This window comes from Rhincodon typus, chromosome 3 (assembly GCF_021869965.1).
Source record: "Rhincodon typus isolate 14 chromosome 3, sRhiTyp1.1, whole genome shotgun sequence".
Lineage (NCBI taxonomy): Eukaryota > Metazoa > Chordata > Chondrichthyes > Orectolobiformes > Rhincodontidae > Rhincodon > Rhincodon typus.
This window is the reverse complement of record NC_063334.1, coordinates 30,000,805-30,024,498: the sequence shown is the minus strand read 5'-3', so window position 1 is coordinate 30,024,498 and position 23,694 is coordinate 30,000,805. Positions and strand designations below refer to the sequence as shown.

The following is a 23,694-nucleotide window of genomic DNA, read 5'->3' as shown; positions in this document are numbered from 1 at the left end:
GGCAGACAGCTTACTGGGTTTGGGATTGTTGGACCTGGAATCCTCTTTTCCAGTGAAGATTCATCTCTGGCAGCTAGGTCCCTAATGGACATGTAGTATGGTGGCCCTTCCTCAATAAAGCAACAAACCTCCCTGTTGTCTACATTAATATTCCACTCTAAAGATTTAGGAGCAAAGATTTTCATCAGTTCAGTGATTTGTAATTGATTATGCATTGAAGCAACCAGTTGCCTGAAGTTTCTGTCAGATTTGATGAAGTGGATGATGACAGTTTCACCAACATTCCCGCTGCAGAATTGGAGGCACTGGTTTGCAGCTGGTCTCTGACCTTGTGGGTGCCTGCTTTCAAACTGCATCTGGCAGTAGCTCTTGAGTTCCAGGAAGATATACGCTTCTTGTTGCCGTGAAAAGACTGAACCAGTCATAATCCACAGTCCAGTTTGTTTCAGTGAAACACGTCAATAGAGTTATTGAAAATCAAATGATGCTCTTGCCAAATATGCAAGATGTCAGAGAACCATTATTAAGACAATTTAGATGGATCATCTGAGGTTACATTTTGGCTAAGCTAGGAAGTGAACAGAAGGACCAGTTGCATCTCGGTTTTATTCAATATAAACATTAAGGTAATTGTAACTTAAATTTAGCAAAACCTATATGAATTAGTTTTCAGATTAATGGCTGCTATATCTGGTTGAAGTCACACAAAATGTAAGCATTTAGAAATATTACAAAATTAAAGACACTTTTATTTTGGAATTTAAGTGTCAATCGCCATTTCAATTTTGTCTCAGGAAAATAATACAAAATAAATATTGGTTACTGAATATAATCTATTCCTTAATAATTGTGTTCAGTTGTTGATTTCTTCAACTCTTTTATGTTGATATTTATTGTTAATTACCTGAACTGGCACGTTACTGCCAATAATAATATAATTCCTTAAAGATGATATTCCAGATATGTTCTAATCCATTGCACAGTTCTGTAACTGGCCTATAATAAAGGCTTGCGGAGAAATTAACCTCAATCATCTTCCCAAGGTTATGTTACATGCATATTAATTGGGTTGAAATTAGTTACACTGTGGATCTTCTTTTGTCCTTCATAGTTAATGATTTTATTCTGTTTAATGAATCCTGCATGAAGTGGAAGAGGGATGGCATTGGATCCAGATCTGAGGACATATATTTAGTAAGTGAGAATGCAAAATACTTCGGTGTCTGTCCTATTAACGTTTTAGATGAAGTGCCCCTGAATTTTCTCAGGTGGAGAATCTCTCAATGAGCGCCGTGAGTGGATTTCTTTTGCCCCCTCACTTTGCAATTCCAAATACTGCGGGTGATACAAGTTGCTGGAGTTCTGGGCTGGTGATGGCATACTTAGACCAACATCCTGGGATCTTACTGAGCTGTGGGTCAGTCTGTCTGCTTGACTGATGCAGATTTCAGGATTGAGAAAGAAACGGAATGGCAGAGAAGGAAATAAGGTGAAATAGACTCAAATCTGATATAGAAAGAGAGAGACTGGGTTGAAAGAGAGGGAACAGAGATAGTAAGCTTAAATATTGAGGTATAAGTTTGAAGGATCTGTAGAAACACTTTACAACTAGCAAGAATGAAACTTTCAGTTTCAATGATTTCCTTTCTGGATCTCTCAAGATTGAGCCAAGTTCCATATATTGCATCACTAAATGGATGTGAAATAACAGCTTTAACTTTCTGGAGTAACTTGAATTGGGGCAATTAGTAGACATTAAAATTGCTGCTAACTTGCCAGCAAATAGAGTCAATATCCTTCTGAATATTGAATTATTGTATGCACCATCCTCCCAACTGTTTCCAAGAATAAAACATTTCAAGATTCCACAGAATGAGAGAGTGATGGTTAATATAGCTTTGAATGTGATGCCAAATAAAACAAATGGTTTATTTATATCATATATTTACACACACACACACACACACACACACACACACACACACACACACACACACACATAATCTTTCTCTACTGCCCTTCACTTCTTCCTGCACTGATTTGTCAAAACTGCTGACCCTTGATCAAACATAGGATCATGAACGTCAATCATATCTTGCTCCTATGTTTCAAATCTCCACTATCCGAAATCCAAGCATAGATCAGCCACAGTTTCATGTGATTAAACAATGTAATGACCAAAGCCATTGTTTTCATCCCTTCTCACTAACCCCAGTCCTTTCTTTATCATAGCCATCAGTGATTAATAACATGTCCATGTACAGCACAGCTACACACTGCTTTCATCACTTCCTCAAAATTCTGAATCCGATTCAGCTGACATGCTCTGTGCTTTTAAAAAAACTCTCAATGAATTACATATAATATTGCCCCCACCGCCTCAGCAATTGCTAAAGTTTTCAGGGATAAATTGAATCAACATTTGACAATTACTTGGATGTGCTCTTGAAGTACCAATGCGTGCAAGACTACAGACCAAGTTGGAAAATGAGGTGAGCCTGGATAATTCTAATTGGGTTGGCATGGACAAGATAAACTGAATAGGAGTCTTTGGCCACAAATAAGAAAAAAAAATCTAGCATCCCAAGTTCAGCAGGTAATAGGGAAAGTGAATGGAATGTTGGCCTTTAATTCAAAGAGAATGGAAGAGTAAAGTGGGGAGGTTTTGCTGAAACTCTACAGGGCACTAGTCAGACCAGAGCTGGAATACTCTGAACAGCTGTGGGCCCATTATCCAAGGAAAGATATACTGACATTGGAACCAGACCAGAGAAGGTTCACTAGGCTGATGCCAGGTATGGAGGGATTGTCTAATGAGAGATATTGAATAGATTGGACCTGTACCTGTTGGGATATAGAAGAATGAGAGGCAACCTTATTGAAACAACATGGGGGACTTAACAGGGTCAATGCAGAAAGGTTGCTTCCCCTTGTGGGAGAGTCTAGGACCAGAAGACATCATCTCCCAATAAGGTTCCACATTTAAGACCGATATGAGGAGGAATTTTGTCTGAGGGTAGTGAATCTGTGGAATTCTTGACTATTGAGGCTCGGTAAGTAAGTATATTCAAGATAGTTTTTTTTAATCAGTGAGGGAATCAAGGGTTATAGGGAAAGGGAAGGAAAGTGGAATTGAGGATTGTCGGAGCAGCCATGGTCTTACTGAATGGCAGAGCAGACACGATGGGCTGAATGGCCTATTTCTGCTCTTGTATCTTATAGTTTCCAACCGATTGGAATGTTAAATGGCTGCGGGACACCCTAACAAATGGGAGTGCATCCTATCCTGATTTTTCTGGTGGCGGGTTGGGGAAGTACCCCTGTACAAATTCTTCCATCTTTCTCTGTGGCACTGGTTTGAATTCTCAGTCAGAGTTCGCTTGTCTGATTTTGATAATTAACTCCTAGAGTTTCTACCATTTGCATAGTTTACAGTGTGCTAAAATTAAGAAATGCCTGAGATATTTAACAAAGGTGAAACTAATTGATGCTGAGCATTAAAAAGTGCCCACTTAGGAGGCCTGTTCCGTGGCACAGTGGTAGTATCCCTATCCCTATCCCTGGACCAGACGCCCTGTTTCAAATCCCACCTGCTCCAGTGGTGTGTAACAACATCACTGAACAGGTTGATTAGGAAAAATAGTTTAAACAAAAAAAAGTGATCATTTAGGGGGCCCTCTTGTGGTGTAGAGCTAGTGTCCCTACCCCAGACCAGGAAGCTCGGGTTCACGTGCTCCAGTAGTATGTAGTAACATCACTGAACAGGTTGATTAGAAAAATAGGTTAAATAAAAAATAAGTCACCACTTAGGAGGCCCTCTTGTAGCACAGATGTAGTGTCCCTACTCCTAGACTGGGAGGCCCAGGTTCAAGTACTACTTGCTCCAGAGGTGGGTAATAACATCTCTGAACAGGTTGATTAGAAAAATAGGTTAAATTTTTTAAAAACACGGTCAATTCTCTTAATTATTTCACAGGATGTGGACATCACTGGCAAGGATAGCACTTACTGTGCTTGAGAAAGTGATAGTGAACTGGCACCTTGACTGCAACTGGGTAGCTTGCTAGGCCATTTCAAAGGCCTGTTAAGAGTCAATCACATTGTCACATGTAGGTCACATTGGCTAAGGACTGCAGATTTCCTTCCCTAAAGAGTACTAGTGAATCAGATGATCATTATGAAAATCAGTAGTTTTACAATCACCACTACTATGTTAACATTTTAAGCTCCCGTTTTATTTAATTAGATGCGTCATAGTTCACACCTGTAGTGGTAGAATTTGAACTCTCCATCTTTCAGTTATTAGTCCAAGGCATTGGATTCCTATGTCAATAATATTGCTGCTATAATAAAAGCAAAATACTACAGATGCTGGAAAGCTGAAATAAATACAGAGAATGCTGGAGAAACTCAGCAGTTCTGACAGTATCTGGGGAGAGGGAAAAGGAGATAACATTTCGCGTCAGACACGACACTCCTTCAGATCTTTGTGCTATGCTATTTCGCAACATCCATTGTGATCAATGAGAGAGGAGACTTTAGAAAGTTGGGGAGGGATAACTTGACAATCGGGTTAACTGTGAGAGGGTTTGAGTTTAGAGCCTTACTGGTTTAAAAAAAACCCATTGATGAATCAGGGCTTTTGCTACTGGGAATGCTACATTATTCACATCAAGCTAAGTGCTTGCCAATGTGATTTCAATTGTCCCTGCCAGTCTCTTCTGTATTGAAATCCTTCAGAAGCAATTTTCCTTCACATAATAATAGTCCTCATAATTTGTAGATGTTTTAACAGGAAAATCTTATCATTGAAAGGGATCATTTGAATTTTAGCACTTAAGTAAAAGCAATTCTGCAAACAAAATATGTTTCAAGACTTTTTAAAACTTTGGCACAATAATCCTATGATAGTTCCCTGGGATCGCAGGTTTCACAACTTTGCTTGTAATACATATAGGTGAGTGCAACTCCAACAACATTACAGGAGCTCAACACCATCCAGGACAAAGCAGCCCCACTTGGTTGGCACCCTGTCAACCACCACCTTTATCATCAATACTTAATAGCAACAGTGGGTATCTACTGCAGGGACTCACAAAGGTTCCTTAGACAGCCTCTAACACTAGAAGGATAAGGACAGCAGATACATGGTACCCCACCTTTCAACCCTTGCTCCATCCTAACTTGGAAATACATCACCTGTTGCCACAACATCGCTAGGTCAAAATCCTGGAGCTCCCTCTCAAACAGAACTGTGGGTGTGTCTATCATCAATGGACTACAGTGGTTCAAGATGGCAGCTCAACACCACCTCCTTAAAGGCAATTAGGGATGGGCATTAAATGCTGATACAGCCAGCAACACACACATCCTGTGAATGATTAAGCAAAAAGGTTTTTTCCCTTTTCTCAAGTCACCATCCAGTCTATTTTCAACAACTTTTACTCAATGTATAGGGTTATCATTTATGTAACAGCATATGGTGACTCCCACTATTCTTGGCCGAAATGAAGATGATTGACTAATTCCCCTGTCAGTCTGCAATGCTGGAATCCTGCACCCACTGGCCCCTGGTTTCTTTAGATGGTGCATTGTTGTACAATATCTGTTTGCTTTTTACAGGTTCATTAGAACAAATGATTATTTTCTTTCTAGTTTCAGATACAAGGATTTAGATCCTACCAAAGAGAATTCTTTTATGAGAAGTCATTTAATTATAGCACAGCAGATAACACTCCAGTTGTGTGTTTGGACCTGCAAGCAGGCACTAACTATACAGTGAATATCACTGCTCTTACACTGCAACATTCTGCTTCCATACAATTATCAACAGCAGTAACTGGTGAGTAACTAACTCCAGTTGTCGAGATATTCGTAATGGTGTGATGCTGAACCTCGTTAGTTGTTGATCAAGTTGCCTTACCTTTTTCCCTGGCTATGGAAAAGGGAACAGAATCTAATTTGTTCTTTGAAATTCAACTATAATGCCTGTCTTAACTCTAGACCGACTATTCCAATGCTTTTCTGCTTGAATTGTCACATTTCACCCTCTGTACATTAAATTTAGCCAAAACCCGTGTGATAAATTACAATATTGATCCACTGCTTACTAATCTGTCTGTCTGACAGGCTGATAACACTCTTTAAAAACACTAATACTTTTGTATTCAAATCTGTTCATGGTCTAGTAGTCTGAGGTAATAACGTATTTGAGGATTGTGTTGTCATATCACTTTAAGAGGGAACAAGCTAATCAGCAAGTAATCCGGGCATAGAGCATGTAACGACAAGCGATTGCACAGTTTAGCTTGCAGTAGGCATTGGCGGAAGTACAGCAGTGCTTTCCTGTACAACAGCTGCTGAACTTTTGTAACAAATCGCTGTAACAGATCCTCAAATAAGTAGAACTCTTGTTCAGTTACCAGCCTTGGTATGAGATCAGTGAATCTGTATAAAACAGCAACAGATTCTATGTTTAATTTTGTGAAGGCTAAAAGTTAGAAGTTCTTAATGAATGAGAAACGCCCTAAGCTCTTGCCCAAATCTTGTTGCTTCAGGGCTGCTTACAGTATATCCTGAGACAATACAGTATGGAGCTGGAGGAGCACAGCAGGCCAGGCAGCATCAGAGAAGCAGGAAAGTCGACGTTTCGGGTCAGGATCCTTCTTCAGAAATGGCGATTTCTGAAAAGGGTCCCGACTCCAAACATCAACATCTGTGGTCCTTTGATGCTGCCTGGCCAACTGTGTTCCTCCAGCTCCGTAGTGTGCTGTCTCTGACTCCAGAATCTTAATATCTTACAGTAGATCCTGTCAGATAGATATTTGCCCTCACCTTAACACACAGATTGAGAACCAGTATCAGAAACCGATATCAGGAAATGGTTCAATAATTAGATGCAAAGTGCTTGAATTGTAGCAGCACATAGAGCTAGTAGAGAGCTGGCGCCATTTGTGACAACGTTGAGAGTGAAGGAAGCCAAGAAGGGTCCTCTTCCCGAGAATGTTTATCCTGTAGAGAGGATGGTTTGAATGGTTTAAAGAACATTGTGAAGTTGGTGGGGAGGCTGCATTAGCTGAAGATACAGTCATAGAAGAGTTCCAGCAGGGAGCTGCATTCGGGACAGACAGTACCAGTCAGAGCAGGTCTTTAACCCAAATGAAATCCGTCTGCTCAAGGAAGAGAATGGCAGTCAGCATCTACCATCTCAAAGGAACAAGGGACAGCAACTGGTTTCAAAGTAGCAAAGGATAGGCTAATGCTTTTGCTGTGTGACTGACTTTAAGTATCAACCAATGCTACAGAAAACCCTCGAACCCTGAAAGAAAAGCAATACCTTATCTGCTGATAACTGGAAGGGAAACAGTAGTGCTCGGTGATTGGTTTGAGAATTGCTTTTGGCAGGAGGTAAGGACTTATTCGATGAGAAATAACTTGCCCTTCAAGGTCCTGCTTATCCTTGATAATGCACCTGGCCATCCACCCACCCTCGCAGACAATGAGCTTTTGTTTTTAACTCCAAATATGAGCTCATTCACGCAGCCAGTACCAGCAGGTAATTGCAGCCTTCAAAGCTGACGATAGAGTTAGCGGTTTCAGCTGTGTTCTCAATTCTGTGGAACAAAACCTTTCAACCACTGTACGTCACTGCTGGAAAGAATTCAATGTACTGGCACTGAGAAAGATAATTAAGGGCTTGTAGGACGAGGTTAGAAAATCAAATATTAATTCCTGCTGGGACATGCCAGGCCTGAGCCTGGGTTAATTTCACCAGTATCCCCAGTTGAGATACTGAATGAGCCAAGGTTGTTCACTAGTCAGAACAAGCAGGAGAACAGTGATTTGAAGACCTGACCACAGAAGCAGTTGCTTCAGTCTCATGGAGTGGAACTCTCTGCTGAAGAATTGGCAGAGCTGATTAAATCACGTGATTATAAAGAGGAAGAGGGAGAAAATCAGAAGGCTACAATTAAACCTGAGACAACTGCAGTCCTTAAGAGATCAGCTGAAGAATTGAAGAAAAGAGACAACAGACTATGGAAGGAAGCACTGTCTTTTACAGAGTGATTGACAGTGGTAGTGCTCCTTACCAGAAACATGACAGAATTAAAAAGCAAATGACAAAGCAGTCAATAATAACAGGTTTCGGAGATAGTAGGAACTGCAGATGCTGGAGAATCTGAGATAACAAGGTGTAGAGCTGGATGAACACAGCAGGCCAAGCAGCATCAGAGGAGCAGGATGCCTTATCTGCTGCCACTTTGAAATCGACATCCACCTCACCCACTGTACCCACATTAATGTCCATTTTCAGATAATCCTCCACCAACTCCATCTCCAAGCCTACTGCCTTCTGTTGGAGATGCCTTATAACAAGTGTTGGTGTACATTTGTAGACTTTATTGCACTATTTCTATAGTAGAAAATCTTTATATTTACTGAAAAAAAGTTGCTTTCAGTGAATTTTATCTTACACGGTGTACTGTAGGGATCAAAAGTTTAGAAGTTTGAACATGTCCAGTTGACCTCCATTATAAAATGTGCTTCCCTTTTGCTGGATTCATCGTGAATGTATTTCCCTGTTAACAATGGGATTTTATGTTAATTATCAACCTATTTAATTACTAAGGCCAAGCGAGGAAATATGAAACATTGTTTTTTTCAAAAGTTTTTAAATAGCTAAAGCAACAACATTTGCATGATCTGGGGTCTGTTACTTGTACAATAATTCTCGAACAGAACAGTGAGTTCTACCATACATTAGTGTTAACGTCAAACATGTTTAGGCTGTCATTTTGGAATTCCATCTGTTTGCTCTTTCTAATATAAATAGTAAAGATGTCCATCAGCTTTTTTTGTTTATGCATAAATACTAAATATATATAATGCACAATGTGCATTTGTTTCTCAAGATACAGGACTCGATTTTAACTTTACGATTCTCAGGAGAGTACTCACTGTTAATATTAACAAAAATTAGCTTAAAATTAACCTTCAGTTGGATACTGATCCTGTAAAGGAATAAGTCAACAAAGTCGCAATTTTAAGCCAGTGTAAAGGCATGGAAGAGAGGAGGGGTATAGGGGCAGTGGAGAATAAAAATTAAGCTCTGTCATGAAGTGAAATAATAAAACTGCTGATGGCTTACAACAAAATGGGTTGGCACAGAAAAGTGGTTACTTTAATTCTCCTCCAGCTAGACCTGTTGAGTGTATCAGCCATTTTGTTTTTAGTTCAGACTGCAAATAGCTACGGTATTTTAAGCCCATATTCCTCTTTTATTTTTGAATGAGCTTTTTAACATGACCAGAACTTTACTTTAGCTCTGTTGTGTGCTTTGTAACATAATCTTTCTTTGTTTTAGACCCTCCAGTGCCTGATGTGCAAGTTATGATCGCAAAGCAAACCCTTCCACCAATCCGCCTCCGAAGCGTGGAAAGTAGAAATGGACCGATCAGGTGAGTGTCTCAGATTTATATTTAAAAAATAAAGCCAATGCGAGCAAGATTTGAACTTGCAGCATGCCAGTCTTGGTTCAGTATGGGAGCTGCCTCATAGATGAATTTGAAAGCATGTGTCCTCATTGGAGAGGCTTGAGCACACAATCTAAAGAGGCCGACACCTCCTGTGCAGCACTGCCATGTTGGAGGTGCCAATTTTTGGGTATGACATTAAACTGAGGTCCCATCTCCTTCCCTCAGGTGGGTACAAATGAATCGAGTAAGATGTTTGAAGAGGCGTTGGGGGGAAGAGATGTCCCTGCAGGGGGCCCTGTCAATGTTTATCCCTCAACCAACATCGCAAATAGTGTTAATAGTTTAGAATAAGCATAGAATCCCTACGGTGCAGAAAGAAGCCATTCAGCCCATCGAGTCTGCACTGACCCTCTGACCTGACCCAGCCCTCACCTTATATCCATGTTTTCCATGGCTAGCCTGCACGTGCCCAGACTCTATGGCAATTTCCCATGAATAATCCACCTACACGTCTTTGGACTGTGGGAGGAAACTGGAGCACCCGGAGAAAACCCACACAGACATGGGGAGAACTTGCAAACTCCACACAGACAGTGCCTGAGGCTAGAGTTGAACCTGGGTCCCTGGTGCTGTGAGGCAACAATGTTACTACTGAGCCACTGTGCTACCAATAATATTATTAATAATATTAGTAACGTAATAATATTGGTTAATAATATTAGTAGGTACCACCATAGCCCCAGATGATTAGGACTGCTCTCTCATCATTAGAGAGAGATGACTAGTGGTGAATTTAACCTGCGGGTAACCATCAGCATTCTCTCTAACTTTGTCACTATCTGCATGGGTCTCCGAGACCCAAATGGGTTTTTACAGCAATTAACTACAATTACGTGCTCTCCATTAGGCATTTATGCCAGAGTTTTTTTTTTATCAAATACAATTTTACCATCTTCCATGATGGGATTCAAACCCAGGTCCTCAAAACATTAGCCTGGGTTTCCAGGTTACCAGTCCAGTGATACAATCAGATAGAGATACTAATGGAGAGGGTCACTGCTGAGACTCACTGATCCAATCTGTACATAGAGGTGGCACAGCTGGAGATTTTCATTTTAATTTCTTGACAGGCTGCAACAACAACCTGTGTGCAATATTGTAGCACCTTTACTGCCTTAAGCTGATGCTAGAGTGCTTCACGGGAGCAACTGTCAAGAGAAGATTGTCACCTAAGCCATATAAACAGATACTAGGACAAACGACTAAAATTTTGGTCAAAGATTTTTAAGGAGAACCTTAAATGGAGAGGGAGACACTGTCAGGCTGAGAGTTTAGGTCTCGGGCAGCTGAAGGCTCACTATTAATGATTGTGCAGATAAAATCTCGAATTAGTTCAAGGCAAGAATTGAAGGAGCTCGTCAATCATTATTATTATTTGTACAAAGTCAGTAAGTGTTACAATGACTGTGATTTTCTTTTTTTCCCCCACACTTGTCACAGTGCTTGCTTGATTTGTTTTTGATGTAATTTATTCCCCCCCACCCCCATCTCCTTGTTTAGCTTTTACCAGGTCGTTGTTCTGCCCTTGCATTTGCAGCACTCGTTCGATTGCAATTCTCAGACCGTGAGAAACTTCTTTGGCCACAGAAGGGGCAGAGAACCATACATCACAGCAGAATTTGTGGCAACAGATGTTGAGGATGGGATGCACTTTTCTGTGGGAGACCGACTGTACTACAGACAGTATTATAATGCAGCTTTAGAAAATGGCAAGAACTACTCCTTTCTGCTGAAAACAATTAGTGAATGGAATTACGTAAGTTGATTCTTTATGGAAAAGTGCTTTCAGGTGGCACTTTTAAAAATTGTTTTTGAATGAAATATTGTTGTCCATCAAAATTATTTGCGTGAGGACAATTTGACACACAGGGACCTAGCGGACTAATGCTGCAATGAGCTGGCTGATGTCGGACGTGAAGTGTCACAATTATGAAGTTTATAAGATTGTCATGGTTTGGGACTGTGCCCTTAATTTAAAGTGAGCAGAAGGGTTCATGTGAGATGTTCTGAAGCCTTCCTAGCTGTGAATCTTAGTGGTTTGATCGTTCGAGATTAAAGGGGATAGATACAGTTTGTTTTCTGGAAAGGGGCACAGTTTTTCAAAGTTCTATTCATTCACAGAATGTGGGCGTGGCTGACTAGGCCAGCATTTATTGGCCATCCCTAACTGCCCTGGAATTGAGTCACTTGCTTGAACTTTCCAACAGATAATTAAGAGTCAACCACATTGCCTTGCGTCTGGAGTTACACATCGGCCAAACTGGGTAAAGATGGCAAATTTTCTTTCCCTAAAGGACTTTAGTCAACAGGACTTTTATTTTTTTTTTAAACAACAACAAACTACCAGTTGCTTACCTGGTAGCCATTAGGCTCGCTTTTTATTCCAGATTTTTATTGAATTCAAATTTCACCATTTACTCATAATTCAAACCCACGTGTCAGGACATTAGAACCTGGGGTTTTGAATCCCACTGACACTCCCTCTATGCTTGGAGATAATGGCAGCAGCCTGTGTGCTAATAGTGGATAGAGTACAGGTCACAAAACTCCCAGGAAAGTGTTGATAATGGCAGGTTGTAAGCAGTTATGCCAGCTGCCCATTTAGACCCAAGATGGGTGAGACTTAGGCTCCCTAGGTCAGCCAGTTGACAGTTCCTGCTAGATACAAGATCCATGTGATTAATGAGTGAGAGAGAGAGGCAGAGAGAAAAAAAGCTAGAAGCCAAAGGTCTCGCTGGTTCAGTGTACAGGAGAATGGTTGGATCAGGGGGAGTTTAAACAAGGCTGGGAGATTGGCTTCGTTTTATCTGGAGGGAAAACTGTCACCATGGAAAACAATTCTGGAGTTACAGGTTTCTAGGCTGAGAAAGGGAAAGAAAAAGTAAACCCTAAGTTTGTATTGGAGTGGCCCAAGTTTGTATTGGAGTGGCCCAGGAGTTAGTGTTGGGAACTTTAATTTTCCTGATCTTGACCTTATATGCAGGAGACCATTTCAGAGCTTGTGGATGGCACAAAACTTGGGAGAATTGTAAACTGTGAGGAAAACAAAGTAAAACTTCAAAGAGGTATTGACAAGTTGGTGGAGTGGATAAATAGGTGGTAGGGGAAGTTCTGTGTGAAAAGGTGTGATGTGATACACTTTGATACAAGGATAGTAGATAATATAAAACAAAGGGTAAAATTTTAAAGGGGTGTAGGAGCAGAAAGACCTGAAAGTCATTAAAGATGGAAGGACAAGTAGAGAGAACTGTTAATAAAGAGTGTTCTAGGCTTCATAAATAGGGGCAAAGAGTACAGGAACAGGGAGGTTATGATGAACTTATGAGACACTGGTTAGATCTCAGCTGGAGTATCATGTGTAGTTCTGAGGCAACCTTTCAGGGAAGACGCAAATGCATTGGGATCAATTTCCAAGAATGCCTCCAAGATGAGAAACTTCAGTTATAGGGATAGGTTGGGACTTTTCTCTTTGAACAAGGCTAAGAGAGGATCTGATAGAAGTCTTCAAAATCATGAGTGTTGAATGAAATAGCTGCTGAGATGGTGATGCATTGGTTTTAATTTTCCAAAATTCCCTAGATTCTGGGAAGATCTCAACAGATTTTTAAGGTTCTTGCGAAGATTTGTAGCTCGGGTTGTGGGTGAGGTTGTTGACTTGCTCGCCGAACTATAACCAGCCAGCTCGGTGAGCAAGTCAACAACCTCATCTCAATAGATTGTAAAAAAGCACATGTGACTCCTGTATCCAGGGAAGTGAAAAACTAGAAGTCAGCCATCTTAACATCTGTTGTAGGGTCATTGCTAGAATCTGTTATTAAGAATGTTACAACAGGATTGTGTGAAAATCTGAACCCCTTCTGAGAGAGTCAACATGGTTGTCTGAAATGGAAATCTTGTTAGATTAATTTACTAGAGTTCTTTGAGGAAGTAAGAAGCAACATGGATAAACTAGACTTTGTGGATGTAGTGAACTTCGATTTCCAGAATGTAAGGTGCCACATTGAAGGTTACTACACAAAAAGCAGCTCCTGCTACAGAAAGTAACACATTAGTATGGATAGAGGTGTAGTTGTCTAATGGAAAGCAGAGGATGGGCGTAAATAGGTCATTGTTGAGTTGGCAGGATGTGATGTACAACAGGGATCAGTGTAGAGACTTGAATTATTTACAGTCTACATAAATTAACTTGCATGTGGAGACCAAGTGTATGTTTATTAAATTTGACGATAATATCAAAATAGACAGGAAAGTAAGTCGTAAGGAGGGTATCTGGGGTCTGCAATATGATATGGATAGGTTAGTGAGTAGACAAAAATTTGGCCATAAAAATAGGATTGTTTCCTACAGTTGTATAGTGACTGAAGTCACATGCGTGTACTGAAAGTTGCATACAATAATATGCAGGGACCTTGTTCTTTGCAGACAGAAAGAACATTTAAGGATACGGCTTATCACAACTCAATAAAATAGGTGACAGCTATTTTCTCAGGCCAACAGCTTAACCACTTAAAATCAACTTGCCTGGTTTAATATTTAAACAAGGCTTGACAGTTAACTGTCAGTCATCATTACCTGGTGTCTCTTCCATGGCAATGCCTGTACCAATCAAAGTCCAATTGCTAACCAATCAGCACTTTCTCTTGTACAGTAAAAATGTTATTTTCCCTTTGGCTTCTCTAGTGAATTATCCTGATAAATACAAGTTGAAAATCTTTGACAAAATGCATCTCGTTTTCAGCAATACTTGAGTTCCATAATGCTGACTGCCTTTATCGTGATTGACTAAAACAAAAAAGCTCGAGTAAAGATGGAGCAGAATAATAAAAATTGACAATACTTCGAAAATCAATTTAGTTTGCTTGATTGATACTGCACTACGCCACTAGATGGGGCTGCCTACTGACTTCTCAACAGACAGCAATAGAAAATGGAACAAAAACAGAAGTTGCTGGAAAAGCAGGTCGAGCAACATCTGTGAAGAAAAAATCACAGTTAACGTTTTGGGTTGTTCAATCATCTTGACAGTTACTAAAGAGCAAGGAAGGACTAGGAGAAGCTCACTCAATGCCTCATTGCTCTTGATCAGAATAATTTTGTTTTTCTAGAAATTTTTCTTTTTTACAACTCTCATGTCATTATCTAGCTTTCAGTTAAATGTCTCAATCTGTTCACCTCAACCGTTTTCTGTGTACTGAGTGTCTGAAAGCATGTAATAGTCTGAAAAGGTTGGAGGAGTGTCTTAAGCATCCACTGCGGTAATATCATACAGACTTGGTGGGAGAAGAATATGGATCCCGGAGGAGTCAGACCTATCATCTTCAGCCTGTTGACGCCAGGGTGACCTTACAGAGGCTTATAAAATCACGAGGGGCATGGATAGGGTAAATAGACATGGTCTTTTCCCCGGGGTGGGGGAGTCCAAAACTAGAGGGCAGAGGTTTAAGGTAAGAGGAGAAAGATTTAAAAAGGACCTGATGGGTAACCTTTTCAGAGGATGTTGCGTGTATGGAATGAGCTGCTTGTGGAAGTGGTGAAGGCTGGTACAATTACAACATTTAAAAGGCACCTGAATGGGAAGGGTTTCGAGGGATATGGGCCAAAGGCCGGCATATGGAACAAGATTTATTTAGGATATCTAGTCAGCATGGATGAGTTAAATCAAAGGGTCAGTTTCCGTGCCACACATCTCTATGACTCTATCTAGAACCCTTCATAATCTGTATAACAATGTATATCATATCAGTGTAATTTGTACACTGTTGCTAACTGCAATAAATGACATCGTGTTCAAGGCAAGAGTATCTTTTTGGTAAATTAGTGAATGGTTTTCCTCAATGACGCCAGGCCAAGTTGACCCTGTAGGTCCCAGCTTAAAAAGAGGAAGTTTCATACACCAATATCCATGTTGAATTAGGCAGCAAAAGACTTTCGGAGATATACAAAGGTTTTATTGTATTTATTTATTTTGTTTATTATTTTGCCTTGTAACATCAGATTTCCAGAATGCATTTGCCAAAGTGCCACAATCAAATTAAACACCATCCAGTAGGTCCACTTTGTTGCTTTCTCAAAGGATTCTAAAAAAACTAACTAAACACTGTTTCCATTTCAGGAAACTACGTAGAGTGTCCTTGAATGGGTAAAGATTTTCGAAGTGTCCTGTTATAACCTCCATAATAATCTAGCAATTTCCCATAATCGGTAGCATAGTACAAATATCAGTTTTCGCTTTTCCTCCTCTGGACCCTTTTTCTGTCCAGAAACCAACACCCAACTCAGTTTTATTTTGTCAAAGAATAGACCCACCATCAAATTTACCAAACACACAGTAACCAAAATATAAGCACTAGCCACCAGCACTTATTTTTAGTGTAAAAATAACATAAATCAAACCAAAAGGCAAAAGCAAGGAAGGGAACGAAATCAAAATGAGGTTGGTGAGGGAGATAATACATTCCACCTCTACAGTGCCCACCATCAAATCATCCACTTCATCAATTTAATAAGTAATAAGTAAAAATTGCTGCTCTCCAGATAATAACAAAATTTAAACAAAAATAAGAGGGTAAACAAGGGAGGGATTAAATTAAAATGGTGTCAGAGAGGGACTTAATTCATTCCAGCCTCCGTGATGCCCACCCCTCTCTCTCAATGCTTCAAGGGTATTGGTGACCACTGCATGCACCCTCTCTAAGGACACCTGGGCCTGAAAGTAGCCATGGAAGGGAAGAGGGCATTCAAAAATCATGACTAGAACCCAGTTCTCCTCCTCCTTTTGTAACCCACCACCAAATCGTACAATTAAACAAATCAACAAGTAATAATTAACAAACACTGAACCAGGGACAATGCAACAATATCAAAATGAAGGAAAAGGTGGAAACAGAGGGAAGGGACTAAATCAAAGTGGAGTTGGAGAGGTCGTTGATGGATGCCAGCCCCTGCATTGCCCACCTCTCTGAAAGCATTGTGTATTGGTGGACAGAGTGCATTCACTCGGCCAGGATATCCGGGCACAAAAGTAATCGCAAAAGAGAAGTAGGCAGTTGGAAATTATGACACAATTTTTTTTTCTGAATACCAAACACCAAATGACCCAGTTAACAAATTAAAGCAAACAACAATTTATAAGCACTGGGGTAGTGCAACAATAACGCAAAAGGAAGTGTACAAAGAGAGGAGGTGGGCACTACCTCTGAGCCAGGAGTTTGAAGCCCTGCCTGCTCCAGCAGTGTGTCATAATATCTCTGAACATGTTGACTCACCACAATATAGACCAGAGAAGGCTGAGGGGGGCTTTGGTTGAAGTACAGAAAGTTCCGTCGATGTTGCTGGGTCAAAATCTGGGAAGTGCCATCCTCATGGTATTGAGGGGGTCCGGATGCCAAATGGACTGCAGCAGTTCAAGATGGCCGCTCACCACCACCTTCTCAAGGACAACTAGAGGTGGGCAATAAATGCTGGAGCTGCCAATGATGCTTGCATCCCGGGATTGAATTTAAAAAAAGTTTTTAGGGACATAGATAGGGAGAAACCTTTCCCCTTAGTAGAGAGGTCAATTACCAAGGGGGACAGCTTTAAGATGAGGCGCAGGAGGTTTAAAGTGGATTTGAGGAAAAATTTTTTTCACCCAGAAAGTTGTATGTATCAGGAACTCATTCCCTGAAAGGGGGTAAGGTTGGAACCATCAAAGCATTTAAGAATTATTTAGATGAACACTCGACTACAGGCTAAGCTTTGGGAAATGAAATTGGGGTAAATGAATGTTTTGTAGCATGGATATGATGGGCTGAAGGGCCTCTATGACAATTAACTCTGGAGCTGGCCTGTTTGGACCTAAAAGAGACCTGCATTTCTAATGCTGGCAGTGACAACAAACATACCCTCATGGTGAGCATTAGCGCAGACGACCTCATATGTTACGGTGATCAGTGATGAGGATTACTGCTACAACAGTGAATTCTACATTCTCATCACTCTCGGAGTAAAGGTTTTTCTCTTGAATTCCTTATTGCACTTATTAGTAACTTACTCATGTTTATGCTATCTGGTCATGAATTTCCACACAGCAGAAACACTTTAAAAACCAGCACAGGACAACTGGAAAATGATAGGGGGAGGGGATGGCGTGAAATACAAGGGTAAGCTAGATAGTAACATAAAAAAAAGAGTACAAGAGGTTTTTTAGAGATATAAAAGTTGAGAGAAGCAAGAATGGACGTTGGACCGCTGGAAAATGAGGTTGGAGAAGTAGTATTTGGGAGCAAAGAAATGGTGGAGGAACTAAATTGGTACTTTGCATCAGTCTTTACAGTGGAAGACACCAGTAGCCAGAACTTTGAGTCAAGGGGCAGAGGTGATTGTAGTGGCCATCACTCAGGAGAAGGAGCTGGGAGAGCTGAAAGACCTGAAAATGGATAAATCAACTGTACTGGATGAAGTACACTCCAGAGTTCTGAAGGAGATAGCTGAGGAGATTGTGGAGGCATTTGGTGACGATCATTTAGGCATCACTAGAGGCAGGAAGGATCCTGGAGGACTGGGAAATGGCTAATGTAACACCCCTGTTTAAAAAGTGGGGGGGAAGGCAGAAGAAGGGAAATTATAGACCAGTTAGGCTGACCTTGGTCATTGGTAAGATTTCAGAGTCCATTATTAAGGATGAGATTGCAGAGTACTTGAAATTGCATAGTTAAATAAGGCTGAGTTAGCATGGCTTAATCGAGAGGAGGTCATAAGAACATAAGAAATAGGGGCAAGAGTAGGCTACCTGCTCTGCCATTCAATAAGATTATGGCTGATCTTTTCATGGACTCAGCTCCACATACCTGCCTGCTCACCATAATCCTTAATTCCTTTACTGTTCAAAAATCTATCTACCTTTGCCTTTTAAAAAAAAAAACATCCAATGAGGTAGCCTCAACTGCTTCACTGGGCAGGGAATTCCATTTGGGTGAAGAAGTTCCTCCTCAATTCAGTCCTAAATCTGCTCCCCCTTATTTTGAGGCCATGCCCCCTAATTCTAGTTTTACCTACCAGTGGAAACAACCTCCCTGCTCCTATCTTATCTATTCCCTTCATAATTTTATATGTTTCTACAAGATTCCCCCCTCATTCTTCTAAATTCCAATGACTATTCCAGGTGTGGCCTCACCAACACCCTACACACCCGCAGCATACACTTCCTGCTTTTAAACTCCATCCCCCTAACAATGAAGGACAATATTCCATTTGCCTTCTTAATTACCTGCTGCACCTGCACACCAACTTTTTGTGATTCATGTACAAGGATACCCAGGTCCCTCTGCACAGCAGCATGCTGCAATTTTTCACTGTTTAAATAATCGTCCATTTTGCTGATATTCCTACCAAAATATTTGGTCTCACATTTACCAACATTGTAGTCCATATGCCTGACCCTTGCCCACTCACTTAACCTACCTATATCCTTTAAATGTCTTCTGCGCACTTTTCTCTACCACTCATCCTAGCGTCATCTGCAAGCTTTGACACACTACGCCCAACAAGTCCACACTGACTCTCCAAAGAGCATCCCACAAGACTCACCCCCTTATCCTATCCCTATAAGCCTGCTTTTCCCAAGGCTAATCCACCTAACTTACACATCCCTGGACACTATGGGCAATTTAGCATGGCCAATCCACCTCACCTACAAATCTTTAGACTGTGAGAGTAAAGTGGAGCAGCTGGAGGAACCCCAGGCAGACACGGGGAGAATGTGCAAACTCCACAATCGCCCGAGGGTATCGCCTGAGGGTGGAATTGAACCTGGGTCCCTGGCACTGTGAGGTAACAGTACTAACCAATGAGCCTCTGATTATAAGAGTGCAGCAAATGTAACATTTTTATTGGCACTTGACTTATGCATTAAATCTAAGAATCTTGAAAACATCAATCTCTGGCAATGGTTTAGTTGCAAGCTTCTCCTTCTTTTATTGTCCAGCACTCAAAGGAAGTTCTGCATAATGGGGAGCACATAATGGAGTTATAGAATTATTGTGAAATAAACTCCATATTATAGTTAGTATAAAATTGGTTCTGTGTTTTTATAAAATACAAATCCCATTTGACGGTAAAAGCAGATCTTGTTCAACTGTTGACACTATCAGTTCCCTTGGTTTTTGTCTCCTTCAGCTGAATTTCCTTATTTAAAAACAATGGATAATTTATTTAAAATGTTCTATACATAGGTTTTTTTAATATACTTAGAGGATTGGGCATGGCTAGCTAGGGTTTTCTCTTGAATTTCCTATTGTATTTATTAGTAATTGATGTCTATGATTCCAAATTTTGCTCATCCCTAATTGTGCTTGAGGTCATTTCTAAGTTATTCCAGAAAACAGGTAAGAGACAACCATATTACTGTTGGTCTGGAGTCATATGTAGGCCAGACCAGGTAAGATGGCGGATTTCCTTCCCTCGTGAGCCAGATGGGTTTTTCCAACAATTACTGTAGTATTGGTTACTTGATCACTGTTCAACTCGTTTTGATCCCAGAATTTATTGAATTCGAATTTCACCATATGTCATGGTGGTATTTCAGCTCTTGTGCCCAGAACATCAGCCCTGGGCTCTGGTTTATTAGCCCAGTTGCAATACTAATACGACTTCTGCCTTTGCTTTCTCCCAGGCAGATCCAACCCTGTTCTCACTGTTACAAAACTGTCAAAGGTTCTTCAGAACAGATGCAAGCCCATCATTTTGAGAAGTGAGGTGACAATTTCACGTGTATGTTTTTGTTTCCTTAGGTGAAGAAACAGTCGTGTGTGACTTTGGCACAGTTAAAAGGTGAGATGATTTGTGTAGTGCATAATTGAATCAACCATTACAACTGGAAAGAGTACGATCATTGTAAACCATTTCCACACTGATCTTGCCGACATCATAACAATCAGTCAGCTTTCAAAAAACACTTCAGTGTAGATCATCATTTAGTAACAGCATAAAATTGGAGATCGCAAGCCAGCTCTTCATTCTCGTTGTTGACTCAATACACATAAAGCCAGGCGGCTGTCTGATTTCTATTTCTTGATTTACACTATCACACAACATCCTAGCCCATGATGCAAAGTATGTTGAGCATTGTCAGTGTGAATGGTTCAGTTAAATCAGTTCTTCTCATTTAATGATTCTAAGGATTGTGGTTGGTTCAGAGCAAAAGAAGCAGCAATGTAATAGACTTGAATTGAGTTGCTCAGTTTTCTAGGTATGATCATTTTAAGTCCCAAGTTACATCCTTTCAATTTACACTGTAAATTTGTGACCTAGTTTATCAAATGGAAAAAGGAACCAGTCAGGAAGGATGGTGGATCTAAAGGCTGTCGACATCAAAGAATTACTTTGTCACTTTTCCCTACTGCAATTTTCTCTGCTCTATTTAATGTATTTTTTGTTGATTTATAATTCTATAGGACTAGGCCATGTCCCTACAATGCAGACTGCACTCATTAGCAAGGTTTCACCAACAGACTTGCATAAAAGACCCGAATGTACAATTTCATAGAAGAGTAGGGGAATTGTCTTGGTGAATATTCATCCATCCATCAACCAACAATACTGATTATCCATTTGTTGTTGCAGTGTTGTTTCTAGCAGGTTGCTGGGTGCAAATTAGCTGCTCCATTTCTTAAATTATAACAGTGTTTACATGTAAATTATTTCATTGGCTGCACAGATGCTATATAAAAGCAAAGGGTGTCCTTTTTATCTTGTATTCACTCCATTTACTCAGGTATGGAATGGTTAAAACACTTAGACTAACACAGTCAGAAATTGCTGGAAAAGCTCAGCAGGTCTGGCAGGATCTGTGAAGGAACAAACAGAGTCAACGTTTTGGGTCAACGTTTTGGGTCCGGTGACCCTTCCTCAGAACTCAGACCTGCTGAGCTTTTCCAGCAATTTCTGTTTTGTTTCCCGATTTACAGCATCTGCAGTTCTTTCGTTTTTTACTTAACACACTTGACTTGATTGCTCATGTTAATGCAGTTGTATTCAGAATTAATTTCGTATTTCATTTTACAATTTGCTAACATTTTGTTACAGAGGGAAATTGCTCCATGTATTCTAAACAGTGTGTGTTGTGTGCTTTATGTATCGCGTTAATTATCATAAAATATGATAGTTATTAAAAAGGCAAGGAAATTTTCTCCTTGGCTTTCTTGTTCCCATCTTAAAACTTTCAGTTTGCCTTTAGTATCTTTAACTTACAAAAACATCCCAAGGAACCATGCACAGAAACAATGATCAAACAGACACCAAGTCATATTAGGAATAGAAATTTATTGTCACTTGTATTTATGAAAATACAATGAGATGTGTATAAAGTCGCCACTATTTGACGCCATTTAAATTACAGAAATTATAAAAAGAAATAACTGAGATAAAGTTAGGACAATGTTCGTCTTTTCTTCCTACCATGGCTCCTGGGTTTCTGGATTGGCCAGGGGACACCAGCCCCTGAGGCTGTCAAGGCCAGGATTTCCGAACCAGGCCTACCACACTGCCACTACCAATGCCACTGCAAAACCAACATAGCATGGAGGGACAGAGTGGCCAAGTCATCACCACTTCGGTCGTGACACAAGCCGCCACAGCCACGAGGAATGAACCGGAACCACCATGCCACCACCGCTAATAGCCACCAGCGCAGGAGGTACAGTCCAGACCCACTGACTATGAAGCCACTGATAAAGCCACAGCGACTATGGCGACGAGGAATGGACATCCAGATCCACCGCTGCAGCAGGCCCTCACACCTGCTTTCATCCCACCACAGCCGCAGACAAGAACCAAAGGTCAACTTCGATACAAGAGAGAAACAAAACAAAGAAAAACCCATAAAGAACAAAGTAGAATGTGGCTGGCCAACTGAGCGGGTACGAGCACAGAGCCCGAACACATCCTCCCCCTGCCGCTGCCACCGCCGCCATCTTGAGTAAAGAACAGACGTGGTGGCCGAAAGAATATGGGGCATAGATCAGACCAAGATCTCTGTTTTAAGGCACATCTTTAAAGGAGGACAGAGAGAGAGAGATGAAAAGGTGAAGAGTTTGATGCACAGACAGTATTCCAGAGCTGAGGTCAGTAAACAGCTGAAAGCGTGGCTCCCAAAAAAATGGAACAATTCAAATTGGAAAAGAGCAAGAGGCCAGAATCGGAAGACTGCAGAGTCGGCTACGTTATGGGCCAGAGGAGTTTACGGTCCGAACAGATAATGAGTTCATGGGGGTATTTAAAAATGAAGGTGAGTATTTTAAAACTGAGGTAATGCTGGACAGAAAACAAAGTGGATTAATAGCACAGGGGATTTGCTGCAAGTTCCGAACAGTATACTTTTCAATGTCAACAGTTTACAGAGGCTGGAACATGAGACATCAGTCAGGAACTGAACATTTACTTGACTCCACATCAGACGTTCTGCCTCCAACGAGCTGGCACTCTGTATGTAGCTCGGGTGTGGAGGCTTTGCGGGTGGGTAAGCTTCACGAAAACCATAAAATCATCCTTTTTTGGGCATTTAATCACTGTAATCAGCTACCCTGGGGAACAGGCTGCCCACCTTGTTTAAAAGGTCAATGCCAAGACTGATCCCTCTAGAGGATAATGCATCAGGGAGTTGACACACATGTCCCTCCCAACTTTTTCCCAGCCTTTAATTTGCTTTAATTGGCTTTCGACTCAACATAATTCATTTCCTGGGAGCAGGAAGGCTGATGTTTCGGGCCTAGACCCTTCATCAGAAATGGGGGAGGGGAAGGGAGATCTGAAATAAATAGGGAGAGAGGGGGAGGCGGATAGAAGATGGATAGAGGAGAAGATAGGTGGAGAGGAGACAGACAGGTCAAAGAGGCTGGGATGGAGCCAGTAAAGGTGGGTGTAGGTGGGGAGGAGATAGGTCAGTCCAGGGAGGACGGACAGGTCAAAGGGGCGGGATGAGGTTAGTCGGTAGGAGATGGGGGTGGGGCTTGAGGTGGGAGGAGGGGATAGGTTGGAGGAAGGACAGGTTAGGGAGGCGGGGACGAGCTGGGCTGGTTTTGGGATGCGGTAGGGGGAGGGGAGATTTTGAAGCTTGTGAAATCCACATTGATACCATTGGGCTGCAGGGTTCCCAAGCGGAATATGAGTTGCTGTTCCTGCA

The 23,694-nt window shown here is 41.0% G+C and overlaps 1 protein-coding gene across 1 annotated transcript in view; it reads left to right on the top strand.

The window, feature by feature from the left end:
- The window catches only part of LOC109914496 (sushi domain-containing protein 1-like), a 56,449-nt gene that overhangs the window by 26,965 nt on the left and 5,790 nt on the right, over nucleotides 1-23,694 (top strand). The window contains exons 6-10 of the mRNA XM_048620174.1: nucleotides 1,112-1,194; nucleotides 5,656-5,842; nucleotides 9,365-9,458; nucleotides 11,037-11,292; nucleotides 20,306-20,345. Coding sequence (XP_048476131.1) covers nucleotides 1,112-1,194; nucleotides 5,656-5,842; nucleotides 9,365-9,458; nucleotides 11,037-11,292; nucleotides 20,306-20,345 — 660 coding nt within the window. The remainder of the gene's footprint in view (nucleotides 1-1,111; nucleotides 1,195-5,655; nucleotides 5,843-9,364; nucleotides 9,459-11,036; nucleotides 11,293-20,305; nucleotides 20,346-23,694) is intronic.